The sequence below is a fragment of the Sapajus apella genome, unplaced genomic scaffold (genome assembly GCF_009761245.1).
Source record: "Sapajus apella isolate SASKATOON/1434 unplaced genomic scaffold, GSC_monkey_1.0 scaffold19, whole genome shotgun sequence".
In the NCBI taxonomy this organism is placed as follows: domain Eukaryota; kingdom Metazoa; phylum Chordata; class Mammalia; order Primates; family Cebidae; genus Sapajus; species Sapajus apella.
In genome coordinates this window covers 5,384,602-5,406,690 of record NW_022436959.1, presented here as the reverse complement: position 1 = coordinate 5,406,690, position 22,089 = coordinate 5,384,602, and the positions used below count along the sequence as shown (strand labels likewise).

General features: G+C 43.3%; 1 protein-coding gene across 12 annotated transcripts in view; it reads right to left on the bottom strand.

Moving 5' to 3' along the window:
- Window positions 1–22,089, bottom strand: part of PDE1C (phosphodiesterase 1C) — a 551,218-nt gene that overhangs the window by 326,707 nt on the left and 202,422 nt on the right. Inside the window, exons 1-2 of one of the 12 annotated variants that reach the window (XM_032286661.1) lie at window positions 12,473–12,929; window positions 11,744–11,846 (exon numbers count right to left, since the gene is read on the bottom strand). The exons of 8 other annotated variants lie outside the window; for them this stretch is intronic. In XM_032286661.1, the coding sequence (XP_032142552.1) occupies window positions 11,744–11,844 (101 nt within the window). In that variant the 5' untranslated portion in view covers window positions 11,845–11,846; window positions 12,473–12,929. Of the gene's footprint in view, window positions 1–11,743; window positions 12,323–12,472; window positions 12,930–22,089 lie in introns of those variants that run through there. 3 more of the 12 variants (XM_032286662.1, XM_032286660.1, XM_032286665.1) reach the window with 3 other exon arrangements.

Here is a 22,089-nt window from a genome sequence, read left to right as displayed (position 1 = left end):
TACTGACTGAAGAGAACTGGATATCTCTGGAAACTTCTAATGGATCTCTTACATCATTTGTATGAATTAATCTACATGCTGCTGACAATGGAAGGTTTTTATACATTTCTTCTCATTCCTATCAGTGATTTCATTTGCATGATGCATGCATTAAAACCTAGCTTTGCAAAGCTATCCATTGCTTCCTGGCCTTTCCCATATTTTGAACAAATAAATGCTAATTAGAAAAAATATATATAAACTGGTGGTCTCCTGGCACCTTCCACAAGAATACTTAGGGGTGAGAAAGGAGATAATAGAGTTAGAGAATCTCCTCTCTTACTAGCTCAAATAATTAACTGATGAGCTATAAAATGAAATTTTGTGTGCACAGTGATTTTATTTTCCTGCTTGGCCAAAGGTCCAAAGCAACACACACAAAAAATAAAAAGATTATAAAATGCAAAAAAAATTTGTACCTGGAACAGCTCAATCACTAATAAAACCAAGAATTCTAGGGCATTTATTTGCTAGGTTTCTAGTAGAGAAAACTGTTCTATGGACTCGTACTCTGTCACTGAGTTCTCTTAGAAAAGGAAGATCATATTCAGAGATAGCCAGCTCCCAAAGATAGAGAACTCCAGTATGTTCAGCCAATAGTGATGAGATCAAATTCACATGAAGGCAGCCTTTGACAGTGGGGTTTGGGGGTGGGGATGGTGACTCTAAAGAATGGGAGAATGCAAATCTGAAGCAGAGCTGTAAATAAGACAGTCAATTTTTAACTCATTCCTGGGAGCAAGTGCATTTCTATCTGCTGCTGACCAGGTAGTGGAAAGTGGAGAAACCTAGGAGGAGACTGTAACATACTCGGAACTAAACAACCCCACGGGAAGCCCCATCTGGGGCTATGCCAACTCATCCGGCATATCCAGGCTGCCTCAGGGCTCCTGTCCACCCAAAGCAAGCCCCTCTCTTCACTGTTCTCCCTCTACATCCCCTCCACTGCCTGCAGACAGCTGGCCAAACACAGAAATCCAATCTCCTGTTCATCCCTGCTTCTCTCCTGAGCCTGGGTTAAAAATTCCACCACTTGGATTCCTATTTAAGAAACCCCAAATGGGACCCCTCCTCAAAGAAAGCTAAAATCTTCTTTTGGAAGGCAAGATTTTTTCAGCAAACCAAACACAATGTCCTTCCCTTCTAGCTAAAAATCTATTGCTTAAAGCTGGGCAATGAGCTAATCAGTGGCATCAATGAAAAAAACAGTTAAAGGTTTTTAGAGAAAGAAAATGGAAAGTAAATGTCATGCTTGTGAAAGCCCAAGTAGCATGTTTTCTGCATAACTGATTTAGTCGTCTATTCACGTATTTACAACCACTTGCTGTGTTATAAGTACTGCGAAACTGTGTGGGTGGGAATTGAAGCGATTTTTGTGACCTTCTTCCTAGGAGCCCGTCTCCTACTTAAATAAACATCAGTGAGAAAAGCTAAAAGCAAAAATATCTCTTAATATCTGTGGTGGCACTGTCAAAATAGACATAAATCCAAAGGATTAAGACAAAAATCTCACTCTTCACAGATATATCCCTGTAATTAGGGGAGGAGTAGGGTTTTAATTGAATTATCCACAGAGCTGTTTCAACTCTCTGTTTTTCCCCTCTTAGATTTAGCCAGAACAAAAACTGTAATCTTCTGCTGAGTTTAACTTCGATGTCAGTCTAATTTTTCTAAGCCTTGCCTACCCACTCCTGTAGTGTTCCTTCCCTCTCCCCACTCTGTGCCCTTCCTCTCAACTCTTTTCAAAACCGACTCCTGGCAGAAAGCAGCTGCTGGCCATTTACAATTCCAGGTGAATCTGAGTCAGTGCCATGGCTCCTTGGGAGCATGAGTCCTTCCTATTTCCTCTAAAATCCTATCTTGTAGTGGCATCATCTGTGTAAGCCTCTCTGAACACACGCTTTGTAAATCTCAACAATCTAAATATGGCAAAATGAGCCCATTGTCCAAAACACAGGGGAAAAAAATGCCAACTAGCAGATGCATTTCTTGGGACCATTTTGAGTTCTTCTGTTAACTGAAATCAGATGAGCACTGGAAGCAAATTTTCCTTAGCTATAGTAGTTACCTTCACTGAAACTATGCCAACCCTCCCAGAAATTGGTGGTTTGAATGATTCTTTCATTTTTTTTTAACAATTACTAATTTCAGTCAGTGATTTTACAGTCAGAATAGCAGTTCTAAAACAACATTTATGAGGCTTGATTTATGATAATCCTCTATTTCACTAACGATCTAGACAAGACCTTATTTATGAAAGTGTTTGTAATTCCTGACAGTTATCAGAGTTTCCAGTGACACCGACATGGAATGGTATACTAAATGCAATATGCTTTTATGGGTCATCCTTAGACAAAAGTCAGAGAGACAGACAAAAAAAGTAGCAGGATATTAGTCTGAATCTGAACTACTCCTAAAACACATCTGGAAGGAGCTTTCGAAGATTAATCTTTCACTACCATATTTACTAGATGTATCTCTAGAGTGTAGGAAAAGTCTTGGTTCTTTAAGCATTTTCTTTGTTTGGAATCTGGATAAACAACAGTTTATTTTTCTTTGGATGTCCAGTTGTGACTTTCAGAAAAAATGTTCCATCCACTCTCATACTGATTGTCTAAATGACTGCTCTTCTGGTGGCCTTAAGGGAAAAGAAAGCTGTATTTTGGCAGAATATTGAATACTGGGTCCTTGCAATGGGTCCTTGGATTTGGGCAGAAATAGAAGGCTTTAAAGAGCAAAGGAAGGGCACAAATGGGCAGACGTGGTGCAGTGAGTGAGCACTGTGGCCAGAACAGTGGACTGTTTCAGGAGACAAGATCCAGCCATGTCCATGGAGGGCACCTCTGGAGCAGACACAGGGAGGCCAAGCCCACTCAATGGAGCCTAAACTGCAGAAAGGCCTCCTGCCAAAGCCAGGGAGCCTCCATGCAGCCAAGCTTCACTTGGTCCCTCTGCAGTGGGCTGGGTTCCAGGCTTCAGGTCTCAGCCCACGGCATGTGCCTTCTACCTCCCAGAAGGTCCATGATGAGGTCTCATTCCACTTGGCCCCCTGGGTCATGGCCTCTTTCTACCCTTGGAATACTAGAAATGGTCATACTGGTTTCTCTGTTCCAAACCTATGTTGTGATGGGCATGATACCAAGTAGTCAATATAAGTTTCAAGTAAAGTTATGATTACTAGCTGGCCTTTCTAAGTAAATGTCAATATTTTGAACAAGTAAATGCCAATGAGAAAATATACATAAATTTTTGGTCTTCGGAAACCTTCCATCAGACTATTTAGGGGTCACACTAAACTGTATTCTCTACTTATAACATTTATAGAAATATTAATTTACCATCATTCAGATACACACAGAATTTTTCTGCTTGCTTTGCTGGGCTGTATATTATATCTCCAGACCTTCTGTTTACTCTCCAGACTCACTTGATCCAACTGCTCTTGTCTTCCCCATATCTCCCCTCTTAGTCAGTATGCCCCACACTGAACTCATGATCTCTAACCCCAATTCATTGTTCCCACCCACAACCAAACCTGCAAATGTGTTCCTCCCTCAGTGATAATCTAAGAAAATAACACCTGGGGATTCAAGCTAAAAACCTGCGAGTTGACCTTGATTCCACGTTCTTCCTCATCCCCCATATCCAAGTCCTGTTGGGTCTACCTCCTAAGAAGTTCTCACATCCATGCCTACTGATAATGGCTTCTGCTTGCTGAGGCCCCCAGGTGGATGAAGTCGAACTTGTCTCCTCTCCAGCTGTGTCTGGAGCCTTTGCCTCCTTCCAGTCTGTGCTGCAGCCACTTGGCCTTCTTTCATTTTCTCAGCGGGGCCATGTTCCTTCTTGTCTTTAGATCTTTGCAGGTTTGAACATCCCAGGCCTTGAATGCCTAGAATATGCTTCCCTAACTCTACTTAACTAATACTTACATAATCATGTCTCAGCATCAGTCTCTCTTCTTCAGAGAAGCTTCTCTGAATCCTGGACCAAGTTTGAGTCTTCTCTTCCATGTTTTCACAGCTCCCTGTAGGCGACTTCTTGCAGCACTCATCATAGCAGACAGTAATTTGTGGAAATATTGTTTAATATATGCCTCTACTGTAGGCTGAACACTCCCCGAGGGAGGGAGCCTTTGTCTTGTTTGCCAGTAATTCCGTGGTGCCTAGCACAGCACCAGGCACATAGTAAGTGCTTGAGAAATATCTGGTAAGTATATTAATGACTGAATTTTCTGCATACGGATATGTGCGTATTCCCTCAACTACATAAATAAAACTCATTACCTAAAATTATCAATTTTTACATCTTCTGGATTGAATTATTACTTTTTTTATATAATCTCACAAGTTAGGAACTTCTAGCTTTGTCTTACACTCATTAAGACTCATTTATTTTGTTTAATAACAGCTGTCAAGAGGACTTTGTATAAAGAGTACCATAAAAGCCTGAAGAATACCAATATTTTACATGAATCCAGTATGCCTCCCCTAGAAACAGAGTGCTGCATTTGTTGTAGAATTCATTTTTATTGCTAGTGGGAAACTGCAATGGTGGTCATTCTCAAAGCTGTCACAGTCTATTTCAATGTGCCTTATATATATTAATTGGTGCAAAAGTAATTGCCTTTGCATCAACCTAATGACAATTATTTCTTTTAGTTGTTTCTCAAAAAGACAGGAGGTAGGTGCTATAAACACTTTCCTTCCATGTGGGGAAATGGAAACCAAGGAAAGCAGTCTTCCATGAGCCAAAGAAGATTAAAGACTGAAAACTAGAGACAGCAACGCAGAAACCTCTCTGCTTAGGGCTGCTTCCCAACTGATGGAGGCATGCTGTAAAGCTCAGTCAAAATATTAAGCACTTAGCTGCTAAATATTGAGTTGTAATTAACTGATACACTAGCATAATGAAATTACAATAAGCAAGTGATGATATACTAATAAACTGCATGAGTATTCAAGTAAAGAAAATTTCACTGTAAATGTGAGAATCAACTTACCCCTTTCGATATTCACCTTCTTTTTCCCTTGTAATATACATCAAGAGTGTATTTCAGAGAGTTTTAACTTATCTCTATTAAGAAAAGAAAGACCCAAAAACAATCCTTCAAACACAAACGTCTTCCTTCTCTGAATCCTGGTATGCAGTGTACATATCACTCAGTCAGAAATCATTACTTTCCCTTTTGTTGTTGATTTTTAACCTTTTAACATATGTAAGAACTATCTTGTTTCCCTCAATATATTGTAAGTTTCCTGATGGTAAGAATTTTCTTCTCATATTTTCTTATCCCTTCTGAAGCTCCCAACACCTAGTACCTAATGGAAACCCAATAAAGATATGCTGAACCATCTGGCCATTCCAATTGGGCGGGAGAGTAGAATCAATTAATACACTAAATATGTAATCTGGGGAAACAAACAACATTTTTTAAAAGCATTCTTCTGGAATTGCTTTTCTGGTAAGATTCAGGTCAATACTCTCTTCCCTGGGTCATCTCTTTGCAAGGCTTTAAGTAAAAACCAAGATTGTCAGACCCACCACTCCAGACCAAAAGTCTCTCCATGGCTCTACATTGGCATCACCAATGGCTACTTGGACATTCCAGAGGCTACCAGTTTAACATGTCTACACCCAAGTGTATTATTCTGCTTTATCCAAGGCTGCTCCTATCTCCACAGTCCCTAACAAGGCAAATAACACCAAATTCACTGAGACATCTAAGCTGAAAGAAACTCAGGAGACAACTGCTCCTCTTTCTCTGTTCTAAATCTATGTTCTGTCAATTATCATTTCAAACATGCCCCCTGTTCTTTCATCTTCAGCAGCACTACCCCAAATCAGGCATCTTCCCCAACTGGTCTCCAGGCTCAAGTCTCATCTCCAATCTGTCCTCCACCCTTTTTCCAGAATTACAATCCTAAAATTCAAATCTAATTTTGTTACTCTCCTGCTTAACATCTTTTAACAATTCCTTATAACTGAAAGGAAAAAATGCAAACTCCTAAAAATAATATGTATCATAAAAATATATATATTTCTCTAGAAGGTATGAAAGAACACCTAGAACACAGCACTTTTTTGTTGTATAGTAAAATGTGTTCAATTACCTCTTCAAACTATGAGCATATATAATTTTGAGTAAAACCAAATGTAAAATTTGTAAATGTCATATATCACTACCTGGCCCCTGCCTTCCTTTCCAGCATGATCTCTCACACCTCCTTGACGTGCCAAGGCCTCCCACGCCTCTTCATATTAACATTACTTTAGTGTGTACCATTGCACACACTGTTCTATCCATTCACAAGCTTCTATTTGTCCCTCAATATTGTACTAGATGAGCTACAAAAAGATGCCACCTGTTAAGGAAAATAAGCCTCTTGGGAATTGATTTGTAGAAGGTAATCCTATTACCTAAGCCAATTCAGGGGCCAACTACTTCTAAGGGGATGGGGGATTTCTCTCCAGTAGCTCCATGTTGCATGACAGGAAATAGATCCAACCATACTCTCTCCTTGGGTGATTATCAGTGACTGGTGAACATAGAGAAGGTTCACGAGAACTCAAGCCATATCTCAGTTAAGTGCAAACAGCTTTGCCAGTAGTCCATAAGAACAGCTCAGAAATCTCGACTAGTTTATTCTGGGCTGCCTGGAGGACTCCTTGTTTTTCTCTCATCTTTGCAAAAGGTTTCTTTGCATTTTTGCAAAAGGCTGACATCAATGAAAAGAATCTAAGCAAGTTTCTTCCTTATAACTCTAATGACCCTGCCTAGAATAAATACACAACTCACTGTAGTTGGCAGATGTTCTCTGACCCTCCCAGGTAGAGGCAGCTTCCCTGCATCCCCCTATAACTATATTCGTCACCTCCAGGTACTCATGTCAGTCTCTGCCACTAGCCTTCAAATTGCTTTAAGTCAGGTATGTATTTTACCTACTTTTGCAAACCTAGGGCTTAGCAAACTGACTGGCACCTACTAGACACTAGTAAATGTTAATCGAATAACCCGGTATTGCCTGAACACTAATTATACTATTTTAAAATTCAGTTGACTAGGAAAAAAAAAAAAAAAAAAAAAAACAAACAGAGGGCTTCAATAAGAAATTTAAAACCAAAGGTCCAGGCTTTGTTGCCTATGGCTTTTCTCCTCATTTTTGCTATGTAGGTTGGAAGAGTCACTTAACTTCTCTGTATATCAGTAGGGTATAGTTAAGACTGTTTCAGAGAGACCAAATTCAAAACATCCTAAGCAAAAACAGAGTCTAACTAGCTCATGTAGCTGGGATAGCTGACAGAACTGGAGACACATCTACAGGAACTGGGACCTCCAGGAGCTGACCCAGGGATTCCCACTCCATCTTTACTGCTTCCTTTTGAATATGGGCCTCACTGCCTCCTATCATGAAAAGGTCTTCTCTATGAGTGGGAAATTGATCCAATAGCAGCCCCATGAAAGTCTAGAAGAAAAGAAAAGCCTCCCTTTCCCACAGCCAATACAGAAATGTCAGTGAGGGACTCTAATGCTTCTGTTTGGGATCCATGCCCTACGAGGGACCAACTTTTATTGCTGGAAGGTGAATTCAGTGAATGACCAGTCCTGTACTATGCTGGGGTACTGGCTGGGGTGAGTAGAGTCTGCTAGCATAGTAAGGCTGGTGGAAGCTTGCTGCATAGACAAAAACAATGGTTGTCACAGTCTATTAACTTAATAGCCATTCTCTTGCCTTTATATTAATAATATTACTTTGGGTTATGCAGAAAAAAGCATCATCATCTTTGTGGAGTGTTATATAAGCATAAAATTTATTATACTGACTACCTCATAGTTGGGCAAAATAAATATGTGAGAGATTAGATAATTATATTGTGACAACAAATGCCAAGGAATAAGTAAAACCTGCTCTCTTGTTCTCAATTTTTCAAAAATGCAGCATAGAAACACCTTTCTGTCATCATCTAGCAGGCTGGCAATAGAAAAACTTTTGGTCAGGACCCAAGGTACAGTCATGACCCAATTGATCACATCCAAGAAGCCCTATGAGGCTTCATCTGGGGTATAAAGAACACCCATAACCCTATTTCTCTGACTGGAAGATTCTATAACAAAAAACAATTGGGAGGGCCTCAAAAACTCTACCCAGTCCTACAGAGAAAAGAGGTATGACAACAACTCCTCAGGGGCAACTGAGGCTTATGGAAAAGGGAAAATGAGGCTCCTCTCAGAAGAGTAAGAGGACAGCGTCCCTCTGACAGTTTCCGTTAAGAGAGCTCAGATGTGCAGTATGTGTTCTCTTCTCACTTAGAGAAATGGGAGCATGTGCATAAGATGCATCAGGGCGCAGATGAAGGCTGAGGAGCAGCATCCTCCCAGGAATCACAGCCAGCCTCTGGGCATTAGTGTGCAGCATCTCGCTCAAGGGGCATCAGTGCCATCATCATAACAGACGTTTAGGCTTGCTGTTGTCCATAATCCCAGCTAAGACAGAGACTATTTAAAACTGACATTTCCAATATTTGATGGCCTGTTAGTATGTTGATGATGCTACAATGCTAGGTTAAGAGTTCTTCCTAATTCTTTCTTAGAGAAATATGTGAAGTAGTTCTGCTTCAAATATGTACTGAAAATTTACCGCATCCTGGGTGGTAGTGTAGGCACTGGGCATAAAAAGCAAACCAAAAGCAAGTGACCAAAGCAAACCAAAAACCCTGTCTTTATGGAGCTTATATTCTAGCTGGGGGAGATAGACAACAAACCTAAAAATAAATAAACTATACAGCACTCACATGGCGGGAAGCGCTAGAGAAAAAGGAGGCATGGCAGGGAATGGGTAGAGGTTGGAATATATAGGGGACGCTTCTCTGCAGCGTCCTGGGCTGTTGATTCTTTGCAGGTGATAACCACAGAAATCCTCTCACTCTGGTAAAGACCGCCCTCACCAGTGTGAAAGGGGGGCTATAAAGAAGGGAAAGAGAGAGCCTGCGTGATCACAAGAGTGGGATTCAGCCCTGGGCCGCAACTCTGCCACATCTTGCCCAGTTCCCACCTCAGTTTAGATTTCTGTGCCCCAACCTGGGTCATGATGTTAATAAAACCTGCATCCCAGGTAGCTCACAGCACATTGCATTGACAGGTCTCATGGCTGTAAGCTGACCTAAATATATATTTAGCTTCATTTTGAATATTAAAAAGCTCACATTTTGGTTTTATGCTTCCATTATCACCTATTGATTGAGCATCTACTCTGTGCTAAATGCTGTTCTAGGTATTGCAGTAAGTATCTGTCCTCATGGAACTCACATTCTAATGGAGGAGATGAAAAATTCAACAATAAATTGAATAGGGGAGATACTGACAAGAAGGAGATGAGATACAATTGAATAAATAATCCAGGCATGAGATGATCACATCCTGAACTGAGATGTCTCTCAGACAAGTTGAACTGAATTCCTGACCATCTGTGGTCACTTATAGAGCCCTTTCTATAAAGGTATCATGGTAAAAAATTGATATGAAAATCCAATTATTGTTTGAGCCTTTCTAAAATGTTGAAAGAGCAGCTTCCTTTCTCTTACTGACAATCTGTTGTGTGGACAAATACGCACACATCCTTCCATCTCCTAAGGGTTTCTATTTTGTGGACTGCAAAAGTGTTATCCCAAGTTGTATAAAAGAGTGTGTGCTTTGGTTTCCAGAGTCCTTAGCTATTTATTCTAGCACTGCTGTTACATTTAAAAAAAAAAAAAAAAAAAAAAGTGGTAAGGATCACATACTGGTGAAATATGCATAATAATAACAAATAATAGCATCTTCTTTTCATATTAGAAAGTGAAGCTAACAATCTTATGAGATTGCTGTTGGGCAGTATGTTTTGCCTGGGAAGGATAGGTAGAGGGATCCAAAAACATATTTGGAGAAGAAACACCCCACACTTTTCGTGTTCAAAGGCACCAGGTTCTGAGTAGATACAAGAGTCTAGGAAATGAAAATGTGGCAACATTACACTGCAACACCTTGGGGAGAGAAGCCTAGCAGATTTGAAACTGAGAAAACTACAAGACAGAGTGTTGTAAGTGCTAATGCTTTCCCGCACAAGTTCCCGCCTCAGCATTGCTGATTTGACCAAACACTTGTCTCTAGCCCAAGTGTCTCCATGGAGTCGGTTTAAATTGAAAAGCAGCCCAAGAGAAGTTCCTGGGTATGTGGATATGAATCCCGCTAGTCAGCATGGCAAAGAAACCAGCTGAACAACACTTTCACATTATGCACTTCGGGCCCAGACTTTGTGGACACAACAAAGTTTCTGTGTGCAGCGCAGTACAACCGGACGTAATGTTCACTCCATATAACATGAGATGGCTGTAAACACCACTCCGAGAGCTGCTGCGTTGCGGGCATCTAAACTGTCAGGAAAGCCTGCCAGCCAGAGACAAGGTTTCCAAATAAGTTTACAGCCTCCACTAGCGGTGGCTAGACCAGTCAAAAATCAAATTATTTGGCATGGTTTCCCACTGAAATCAATGGCAATGAAGCTCACTTGGACTATATATGGAACAGCCTTTATAAATTACCTTTCAATAAGGACCCCTTAAAGAAATACATACTACCTCAATGCTTCTCCTTAGAAACTTTGACTATCAAGCTAACTTCGATCAACACATTTTTCATTTGTCTTTTGTTTGTGTGTGTGCTTTCAAAAACAATAACAGCAGCAAAACAAACAACATGGCAGGGAGCTGGTTTTCCCATCAGTGCCCTTGTTAGAAACAGAATGTCTAGAGAATATTGTTGGAGAAAAACCGTATTTTTAAACTGTACTAGATATCTGATGCCAAACGTCTGATGAAATTAGTATCTGGTCGTCATGGAAGGCGTCTTTGGGACCTGCCCTGTGACTGAGGAGTGAGCTGTGAATGTACAGCTATCCCTCCAGGTCCTGACTGGAGTGACCAGCAGTTCATTGATGAAATCTTTTTATAGGAAATACCACGTATTTTCAGGTCGCCTCTCCTCAATAACCAAAACCAGACAGAACCCAATGAAGTGAATGAAATTCATAGATCTCCATCCATCAGGGCAACTAGAATTCTGGCCACTCTATTTGGCTGTTCAAATATTGCAAGGAAACACCAGTATCGTTTCTGCCCCCAACTTTTTCCACAAAAACCTTTCCTTCTAGTAAGCATTTCTCCACCAAAAAGAACTATAGGAAATATCAGAAGTTCAGCTGGGCTAAGGAGAGAAAAGAGAATTTAGCAGCCAGAATGCATGTTGAATTTTAAGGGTTGGTAAGTTCTTGGACCACCTGCCCAAGTGTTTGCAAGCAGTTTGCAGAGAAAAGCTCTTCCTCCAAAAAAAGTCCCTGTCTGGGTCCCAAACTTTTCTCCCTGGGCAAAAAGGATCAGAAACACTTCATTGAGTTTTGGGCCACCATAACTGACTCATCAAATAACGTCTCTCCTTCTCCCCCAAAAAAGCATGACTTGGAACAGCAAGGCATTCTAAGACAGAAAGACAACCCTCTCTGTGTTGGAAGGAAAGTAGCAGTGACTGTAATTAACAGAGCAGCAGTTGTGGAACTTCCAGGGTTGTATTTAAAGGGCCATGCAGGAACGGGGTGAGCAGTCGTGACTGCGGCTGTGTAGTAAAATAAGGATGCGAGCGGGAAATAGGGCAGGAGAAGTAAATAGATGTACTTACAGCCCGCGGAGCCGAAGCCAGATTTTCTCGATCTGTTCCGGTTGCAGGTATTTCAGAGAGTTACTCTCAAATTCTTCAATCTCCTTGGTTGGGGACTCCATAGCTGCAGGTGACCACTGGCGGTGAAGCTGAGAGAGTTTGGGCTGTCCCCTCCCCGTCTCCTCGCCCAGCCTGCGACTCCCAGCCGAGAGCGGCGAGCGTTTGCCAGGCACTTTCTCCGCGCGCTCCCCCTTCTGCGGCCCCCAGACTCGGACTTAGAGCAGACTCCGATCTCGAGCAACCAGGGCCCCAGGTGCGACCCGGAGCTGACTGCGGGAACCAGCCATGGTCCCGGGCTAGGGACAGGGACAGGGATAGGGACAGGGACTGGGACAGGGACAGGGACTGGGATAGGGACAGGGATAAGGATAGGGATAGGGATAGGGTTCCTACTCCAAGAGAAAGCACCTCGGGTCTATCCGTATTCTCCCCCTACCCCCAAACAGAGAAGCGATCAGCGCGCAACTAAAGGGTTTGGAGGAGAAAAGGAGTGGGGAGACGAGAAAATGAGGAGGCGGAGGAGGAGGAAGAAAGTGAGAAGGGAGAGAAAAGCAGCGGCTGAGCCCAGCAGGAGCCGGCACGGGCCGGGCGGTGGGGCCTGACCCGGAGGCTGCACACGCGGCTCCGCCCCACGCCCCCCTCACTCCCTGGCCGCGCTGCCTTCGAGCCCCTCTGTTTTCTCTCACTTACCAGCAGCTCTGCTGACAAGCGAGAAAACTGACAAGTGAGAAAAGTCGTCTGTCAGCGCCTGGGCTGGCGTCTGGGCTGGCACCGCGGGCGCGGAGGGAGGGAGGGAAGGAGGGGCGCGCGGGCACCGCCGTCTGCCGGGCACACGCTGGGCTCCGACCCCGGCCGGGCACACCCGCCCCCGCAGGGCAGCCTCGGCCACTGCCGACCTGCGGGGCTGGGGCTGCGTGGGCTCCTGGAACCCGCACCTCCAAAAGAGCTCGGCTCCGCGCGCAAGTCGGAGGGAAGGGAAATCCGTCTCCTCCCAGGGCTGGGGTACGCAGCAGCCGCGAGGCTCCGGAGGTTCTGCCTGGAGGTCCCTCACCGCCTCACCCTCGGGCCCTCCATGCAACCGGGTCCATTTTGAAATATTAAAGTGACTGATGGGGATGAAGGGAACCACACGCCACACTGGTGTTTTCTTGCTAAAAGGGGTGTGTGTGTGTGTGTGTGTGTGTGTGTGTGTGTGTGTGTGTCTCCCTCCCTCTCCCCCTCCCCCCCCCCATTCGGGAAAAAAAGGAGAAAACGTGCGAACAGTGAGGAGGTAAGTTTCTGCACATAAATGCAGATCAATGCCACAGGCTACTCAAGGGGGTCCCTCCTGGGTGCTGGCTGGGTGGCTGTGAATGCTGATAAAGTTTCAGCTCCACAAAGCTGCACCTCACTGTCAGTGTTCTCCTAGGTTATGTACAATGTCAGTAAATGCTCTGGAAGAGCGGGACTAGGTATGAAGTTGGAAGTCAGGGAGGGAGGACAGATGAAGAGAGGAACCAAAGACTGGGAGGAAAAAGATCCATGCCCAAGATGATAGCCAGCAACATCAGAGAAGGGGCCGCCACACTCCCATCTAGGTGAAGCCACCACCAGGGGCTATTTCAAACCTGGGTCTCAGCATTCCTGAGATTCAGGGTGCCGCATGCCCCATACAGTATTTGTCCTCAATGACAGGTAATACTTCCATCCACCACACTCTCAAAATTATCTTTCTATCCATCAGATAATTACGTGGTTCCCAAAAGCAAGATAAACTTACAAGTGAGGACAAGTGTTTCTTCACTACTCAAGTAAAGTTTCATTCACCTGACTTTTTAACAAAGGAATAAAATGGTCTCTAAATCATAAATGTTCACCCACTTCGTAACTGGCGCTCGTTTTTTAGAAATTAGAGGTGAGAGTCATGAGGATGGCTTGGCTGGCCCTATGCATTCTAGCGGAGAAAGTAGTACCTCAAGGTAAGACAAAAGATCGGTTTGATGTAAAACAGCTTACCCACTCACCTGCCAGGTAAATCACCCCATTAAAGTCAGCCTTTAAAAGTTTGTGAAGGTGCATACATTTTCACTGAGTTAAGGTATTATTACCCAGCAATGGTAACATTAAGCAGTATTTTAACATGGAGCTCATCTATCTGAATAACACCAGTTATCCTTCCAGTGTCCCCCAGCAGAGAAACAGTGTCCTGAGGGAATAGAATGCCACAAGAGGACATTTTTATAGTGACTTGCTTTGAAAATGGAAGACAGGAACATGGTCCCCAAATGAGGTATTTCCATTAGTGTGTGCACCTTGCGTGGGCCTGCTGGCAGAATGTGGAAGCATCACCATCATCATCATCATCATCATCATATGAGGTAGATACCATTATTACCAACCCATTTTACAATAAGAAAACTTAAGCACCAGGAGGCTTCCTAGACCAACTAGAGAGAGAACTGAACTAGAGAAGACCACAGTTATGTCTGATTACCTTATTCTATGCAAATTTATCCCCCTCACAGAGACCCATGTTCCACATCTATAAAGTGATACATTTGGCAAAAAGATTTTTATGTTCTTTTTCCCTTTATGATTCTTTGAGGTCATCTGGAGAGACTTGGAAAAACGAATTGCCAAAAAGAGAGAGGAATGATGCTGAATTCACACTTTAACTTTGTTACAGTTTCTCTAAGTACTGTACTAGGATGAAAAGATACAAAGGAATAATAAAGGATGATACTTACCTTTCTGCTCCATATCACAGCTATGACTTTTTCCTACTGTTAGTGGAATTTTGATTGTCAGAGAAAAGCAAATTTTGGAAGAAAAATAAAAGAAATAGACTTTTGCTACAATTAAGCAAATCAGAGAGAAAAAAAAATCTTTTAAAAAGTTTTTGAAGCTCGATTTTGTTTCATTTTAGAAAATTTCTTACAAAATTAATGTGTATTTGAAAGTCAGTAAAAATATGTTTGCTTTATTTAGAGCTATAATAGTCTTTAGAGCAGGAAGGAACCCGAAAGATAATAGAGTTTGGAGGTTTTCAAATTTTTTAAGCAACAGAGTATTTTATTTTAAATAACATCTTATAAGGAACTCAAATGCATAACTCAGCTTCAAAAGATAAAGACAGAGGGACTCCAATTGGATGGGGAAGGGAAGTAGTTAGTTCTCAGGTACACAGTCCACCTCTGCCTCCTCTTTACCCCAGCCCTTAGTGCCCAGTGCTCCCACTTTACAGATGAGAAAACTGAGGCCAAAGTATCACAAAACAACTAAAGATTTCTTGCTCCTAAGCCACATTAGAAAACAACTTTGTCTTCTCTCTGCTAACAAAATGTTACTATTTTTAGATGCATCATGTTATTATATCACTCAGATTATGTTCATTCTTCATCTGTCACAGTCAAGGTATGCTTGACAGTTGCAGCAACACCACAAGCCACAATTTCTACTGGCATTTTGCTCAGAGACAAGCAAAAAGAAACAGATGCAAACTGACCTGGAAACAAAAGGTCTAAGAAAACACAAAGCCTCTCACAACTTTACTTTACAGGTTAATTTCCATTGTTTCCTCCTAACCTAGCTTTTTTGGTAAGACTGTTTAGGAAACATTACATGGTCAAACATCACTAAATGCATATAGCCATGCATACATAAATATATATATATATAATACACACACACATACACATGCATATATGCATGCGTATATACATATAATCAACAATTTAAAGTACTCCTCCAAATACACACAGAGTAACTTAGTCTACGTACTAGCAAACCTCTGTACTATCAGAATTAAGTGTCATGAAAGATTAGAAAGAAAGTGAGCTATGTGTCCCGGAGTTCAAGGGGAAGCTAGATGTTAATATGACAAAGGAACAGGAATCAGGTTGAAGGCATGAGAATGACCCCTCTGGTCTCTTTCATTGCTAAGATTTCATGATTCAATAATAATCACAATAACCACAACTACCACCCTACCAGTTATTGACATTGTCTTGTGCCAAACACCATGCCAGGCACATCACAGGTTCGTCTATTTCATCCCCAATAAAATACTTCAGCATAGTTTTGTAATGCCTATTTACAAGTAAAGACAGAAAGGGCTCCAAACAGTCAGATAACTTCTGCAAAAACATACAGCTAATACGTGGCACAGCAGGTTCCAAACTAAGACCAGAAGGCAAAGCTCATTTCCTTTTGCCTTTGCTATACCCCCTCCCTGCAGACACAAAAAGTCTCTAGAGTAAAGAGGTATACAATAGAGAAGGCAGGGAAAGGAGCAGGAGCAGATGAGGGAGGCATTCATGCTGTGGGGAAACTGGGAAGGCTTCATAGTGAAGGTGACATTTGAACTGGACCTTGAAAGTAGATGGAGTAGAAATTGTTTGCAATGAAATGTAGGTGGAGGCAGGTGATCCCAGAAAGAGGCCACTGCATGAAAAGAGGCACAGAAATGTGATAAGGAGTGGGGTGTCCTGCAATTCATGAACAGTTTTTGTGTGGTTGACTGTGACTTTTTTTCCAGAAAGAGAAAATGCTGGAAGGGTCAGCCAGACTCTTGTTGTCATGGGAAAAGCTTGGACTCTCTCCTATAGATATCAGAGAGCCATGGGTGCATCTATATAGTGGGAGGCATGGCCACATGTGGACGGTACCTGCTGCCCTGAGTATGCCAAGGGCATTGTGCACAGCTCTCCAGGAACCTGCCACAGGAGCATGCAACAACTATGGTGCAAATGATAACCAGGGCTGCAGAAGAGAAATCCAGTGACCAACTGCAAACAAGTTCCTCAGCTTACAAACGAGGAAGAGTAGAAAAAGGAAAATAGGCAAAATCAGAAAAAGCAAAGCTTTTTTTCTTCCATCTATGAGATGATGACTACTTGCTTTGACCTCCATGAAGCCAGCCTGTGCCCTTGATCCATTTATCACGACTTGGCAGTGGCATCATGAAGAGAGTCTGCTGAGGGGGAAATTCTGGAGACACATTTAGGGCATCCGAAGCAGCAGCGCCAGGCATAGCAGCCCCTCCTTCCCGCCCACACCAGTTGTGAGGCAGCCCCCATAGTGTTCTGTCAACAGAGGCTGTTCTCTCTCGCTGGCTTCCTTTGCGGAGAAAGAGGCCTTTTTGGCGACACTGTCACCCTGCTTCTCCCTCTGACATCTTTTCTGTTTGATTTTATAATTTGGGGCAGACTCTGTCTTGGGAACCACCTTCCCTAAAAAACAGTGGTAAAAGAAAAGGCAGAGGACTGGCTAAGCCCAGAGGTACCCCCACTAAAACTCCCCATCTAAAATGGGGCTCTGAACAGCCAGAATCTCAACTTTATGACCAAGTAGTGGCCCAGAGAGGTGAGAAGAGAAAGAGGTGGAAGAGATGGGGCAGCTCAGGGGCAGGCTGATGTAGTCTGCACGTGACCCACAGCTTCTACCCCTCTCTCTGCCAGGATCCTTCAGTTGTTCCACAGAAGCAGCTCAGGTAATCCTCCCAATAGAGGTGGCACAGGCAAAGGAAAAGACTTGGAGGGGTACTGCCTCACCACGCCACCGGGGGCAAGATCCTTCTCTTCTTTGGCTATGGCTGGGTTGGGCTCAGTGACCTCTGGATCCCATTCCAATGCTCACATACCCTAATGTTCCATCAACAGAGGCATGGTTAGTCTGGCCTGGACTAACCAAGCTTTTCGTGGACCAAAAAAAGCTGCAGGAAAACCTGAGTCTGGCCCTCCAGGCCAGATTTGACTAAAATAGACATCATCTAGATTGTCCAACCGGAACCATTTACCCCATCCCCATGAATAGAGTGACTGACATGTGACTGAAGCAGATCCAGCTCTTATAAGAGATTTGATGTGGCCACAGGAGAGAGATGGTCTATTTCTCTGTTCTTTGAGAAAACAAGCCATATGGCCTGAAGTTGTCTTAGCCATGGGGTTATCTTTTCCACCATGTAGAGAGAATATACCAGAAAAATGATATCAGGGCTGGGAGCAGTAACTCATGCCTGTAATCACAGCACTTTGGGAGGCTGAGGCGGCCAGATCACTTGAGGTCAAGAGTTCAAGACCAGTCTGGACAACATGGCAAAACCCCATCTCTATAAAAAATACAAAAATTAGCTGGGCGTGGTGGCACACGCCTGTAATCCCAGCTGCTCAGGAGGCTGAGGCACAAGAATCACTTGAACCCAGGAGGCGGAGGTTGGTTGCAGTAAGCCAAGATCATACCACGGCACTCCAGCCTGGGCGACAGAGCTAGATGCCGTGTCAAAAAAAAGAAAAAGAAAAAAAATGACATCAACATGGAGAAAAGCAGAAGAACTGGAGAGACAAAAGAAAAAAATGTGAAAGGATTTGTTGAGCCCCTTGATCCTGCTATGCCTAAAGTCAGAATACCCATTGACTTTTAGGTTATATGAACCAAATAAATGTAACCCACCCATTTATTTTTAACTTAAACTAGTTTGAGTCAGATTTATGTTACTGACAACTAAAAAAAGATCCCAGTTAATAATACAATTCTTCCTTATCAGATTGTTGTAAGGAGCTTTAAAAATTTTTTTTTAAAACCAGGGCCAGGCGTGGTGGCTCACACCTGTAATCCCAGCATTTTGGGAGGCCAAGACAGGTGGATTGCCTGAGATCAGGAGTTCAAGACCAGCCTGGCTAACACAGTGAAACCTCATCTCTACTAAAAATACAAAAAATAGCTGGGCGTGGTGGTGCTCACCTATAATCCCAGCAACTCGTGCGGCTGAGGCAGGAGAATCATTTGAACTCAGGGGGCAGAAGTTGCAGTGAGCCGAGATCGCACCACTACACTCCAACCTAGGTGACAGAGCAGGACTCTGACTCTAAATAAATAAATAACATATGACCAGTGCCTTGTACATTGGAGGTTCTCATAAAATAGTAGTTCATCCTCCATCTCATCCATCCAGCAGGACACAAGGGGATGGAAACTGGAACATTATACAGCGATCTAGGGGTGGGCAGAGCACCCACGGTAAATAGAAAAAGGCTGTATTATCTTAATAAACAGATATACCAATAATTTTGTTTCTGTTACTTTTGGATAATGACCTATCAAATCATTGCTATATTACATACATTAACCCCTCAAAACAACCCTGAAGTGAATGAAACACATTAAATTATTATTATTACCTCCAGTTTAGAAACGAGGTGGCGAAGGTCCAAGAGGTCTGCCGGCTTCCCCTGGGCTGTTCTCCTCTCTTCCAGATAGCGGTAGGGGAACAAGACGGTGCAGGCCTCCTGACTTCTGGCTCTGTGGCCATTCTGCCTCTCAGAACACACTGCCAACCCAGCAGAATTAACTTGGCTGTACTAATGAAATTGAAATTGTTGTTCACGTAAAACTGCTGATGCTACAAGCCAGCCAAATTCTGACCCAAATGTACATAAATCAGCGGGTTGTTCTTCCTATCACTGTAAAGCAAATTTGAATATGGAAAAACCTCAGAGCTGAAAGGGATCTTTACCCAAGCTCCTCATTCTTCAGATAAGGAATGAGCAGCTCAATCATATGAAGTCACCGCCCAAGTTAGCGGTGGAGCTGGGGCCAGAAGCGATGTCCCTGAACTCCCAGGCCAGTGCTCCATGGTCTCTAAGCTTTCTTCTGTGGGATCAAGAATGGCTCCCACTTCTAGCTGAGGATTAGATCAATGGTTTGCTCAGTTAAGAAGAGATGCCCCCTAAAAATCATAGGCTGTTGGTAAACATGTCTTGAAGAAAGGGGGTCTCCTGGGGAATTGGTAGAACTAGGGAAGAAAGGCTCCAGGAAAGTGGAATGATGCACAGCAGCCCAGATAATAACAAAGAACCTGACGTGATGGGTATAAGAGGGTCAAGAAAGGGACACTGGGCAAAGGCTGGATATGCAGATGGAAGGGGCGTGGACTGCCGCATTAAAGCTTAGGCTTGGCTGGGCATGGTAGCTCACACCTATAACCCCAGCACTTTGCAAGGCTGAGGCAAGAGGATCTCATGAGGCTAGGAGTTGGAGAGCAGCCTAGGCAACATGGGAAGACCCTGTCGCTACAGAAAACATTTTTAAATTGGCCAGGTGTGGTGGCACACACCTGCGGCCCTGGCTACTAGAAAGGCTAAGGTGGAAGGATTGCTTGAGCCCAGGGGTCAAAGCTGCAGTCAGCCATGATCATACCATTGCACTCCAGCCTGGGCAACGGAGCAAGACACTCTATCAAAAAAAGAAAAATGCTAAGGCTTTATACTCTTGCCAATAGGGAAGCATTAAAATTTATTGAGCAGGCGTGTAGGAGATGCAAAGTGGAAGTTTGATTTGCAAAGAAGGATTTAAAAACAGGATTTTTAAAGGTGGTCTTTGAAAGGCCACCAAAGGTGAAGATTTACAGATTCTTATCTCTGTATCTGGGGGGAAATAATCTCACAAAACAAATAAACACTGGAATCTTTTAAATTCATTCATTCATTCATTCATTCAACAAACATTGGCTGAGTACCTACTATGTGCTACACACTCTGTGATACTAGGTATGCCATGGTAAATTAAAATACTCCAGTTTTGCACCATGGATCTTCAATCTAGTTGGGAAAACCGATACTAAACAGATTATAAAACAACAGATATATCATTGCAAAGGTAAAGGGTACTGAAAAGAAAAACAGCGTGCAGTGCAGAGAACAAAAAGGAGGGGATTTATTTATAAATAGGGTGGCATTTCAGCTATATTGCTGTCTAACAAACTATGCTCAAATTACAGTGGCTTTTTAAAACAACCAGTTTTTCTCTCTCACGATCCTGTGGGTTGGCCAGGTAGTTCTTCCGTTGGTCTTGTTTGGGGTCTGCCATGCAGCAGTAGCCAGATGGCAAGCCGGGTTAGAATATCCAATACGGTTTCGCTCACATGTCTGGTGCTTTGGCAGGGACAGCTCGAAGGCTGAGACCTCTGTCTTTCTCCACATGATTTCTCCTCTTCTCTACATGATTTCACCATGTAGCTAGATTAGGCTCCTGTACATGGCAGCTAGATTGCACGTGCAAGTGTGCCAAGAGTGGAGAGGCAGAACCGGCCAATCCTCTTACAGGCTGGGCCTAGGACTGGCACAACATCACTTCTGCTGTACTGGGTTGGTTAAAGCAATCACAGGGCTAGCCCTGATTCAACAGAACAAATAAACCCCACCTCTTGATGCAGGGTGTGGGGAGGGAGTGACACAAATATTTGCAGCCATCTTTAATACATCCAAGTGGTCACAGATGGCCTCCACAAGCAGGTGACATTTGAACTAAGACCTGAAGGAAAAGGAGACAACCAGGTAACAGGCAAGAGTAGGAGGAAAATATTTCTGACAAGAGGGAACAACTTGTGCAAAGATTCTGAAGCAGGGAGAATCTTTTGGAGTTGAAGGGCTTAGATGGAGCTAAGTTGGCCGGGCGTGGTGGCTCATGCCTGTAATACCAGCCCTTTGAGAGGCGGAGGTGAGCGGATCACAAGGTCAGGAGTTTGAGACTAGCCTGGCCAACATAGTGACACTGCATTTCTACTAAAAATACAAAAAAAAAAAAAAAAAATTAGCCACCCATGGTGGTGGGCGTCTGTAATTCCAGCTACTCAGGAGGCTGAGGCAGGAGAATCACTTGAACTGGGGAGGCAGAGGTTGCAGTGAGCCAAGATCACACCATTGTACTCCAGCCTGGGCGACAAGAGTGAAACTCTGTCTCAAAAAAAAAAGAAGAAGGTTAGTTGTGGCAGAAGCAATGTGGCAAGGGGAGAGGGGCCTGTGATGAAGTCAGGAGGCAGGAGGGTGGGGACAAGGGAAGAAACTTGGAGACAGATTCAGGGACCCTGAATCCAAGGGACCAAGGGACCATTCAACTATAGTCTCCTGGAGGGCAGAGGTCACAAAGGTCTTGTTCACCACTGTCCCCTGTCCCCCTGATCTTCCCTCCAACCCCCCATGCCTAACACACCAATTGACCAATGACCAATCAGTCTTCTCAGGCAAGGACTGTGAAACTTATTTCATTTATGGTACAAGGTTAGTGAATCCTGGCACATACATCATACTCAAAGAGTAAACCTGAGACATGGAAACAAACTTGAGTATCCTACTAGACCTGAAGATGTGGGGCTACTCAGGGAAAAGCAAAATGTACTGCCCAGAGTTACCTTTCAGTGCTTAAAGGGTTAACTTTCAGTTATTTGATAGCTGCACTTTTCAGTTATCTGGCAGAGAATTACTGTTCCTTGCACCATCCAGATAAGTGAAATGTTACTTTTCATGCAACTCAGCATACAAAGGGAATGAAAG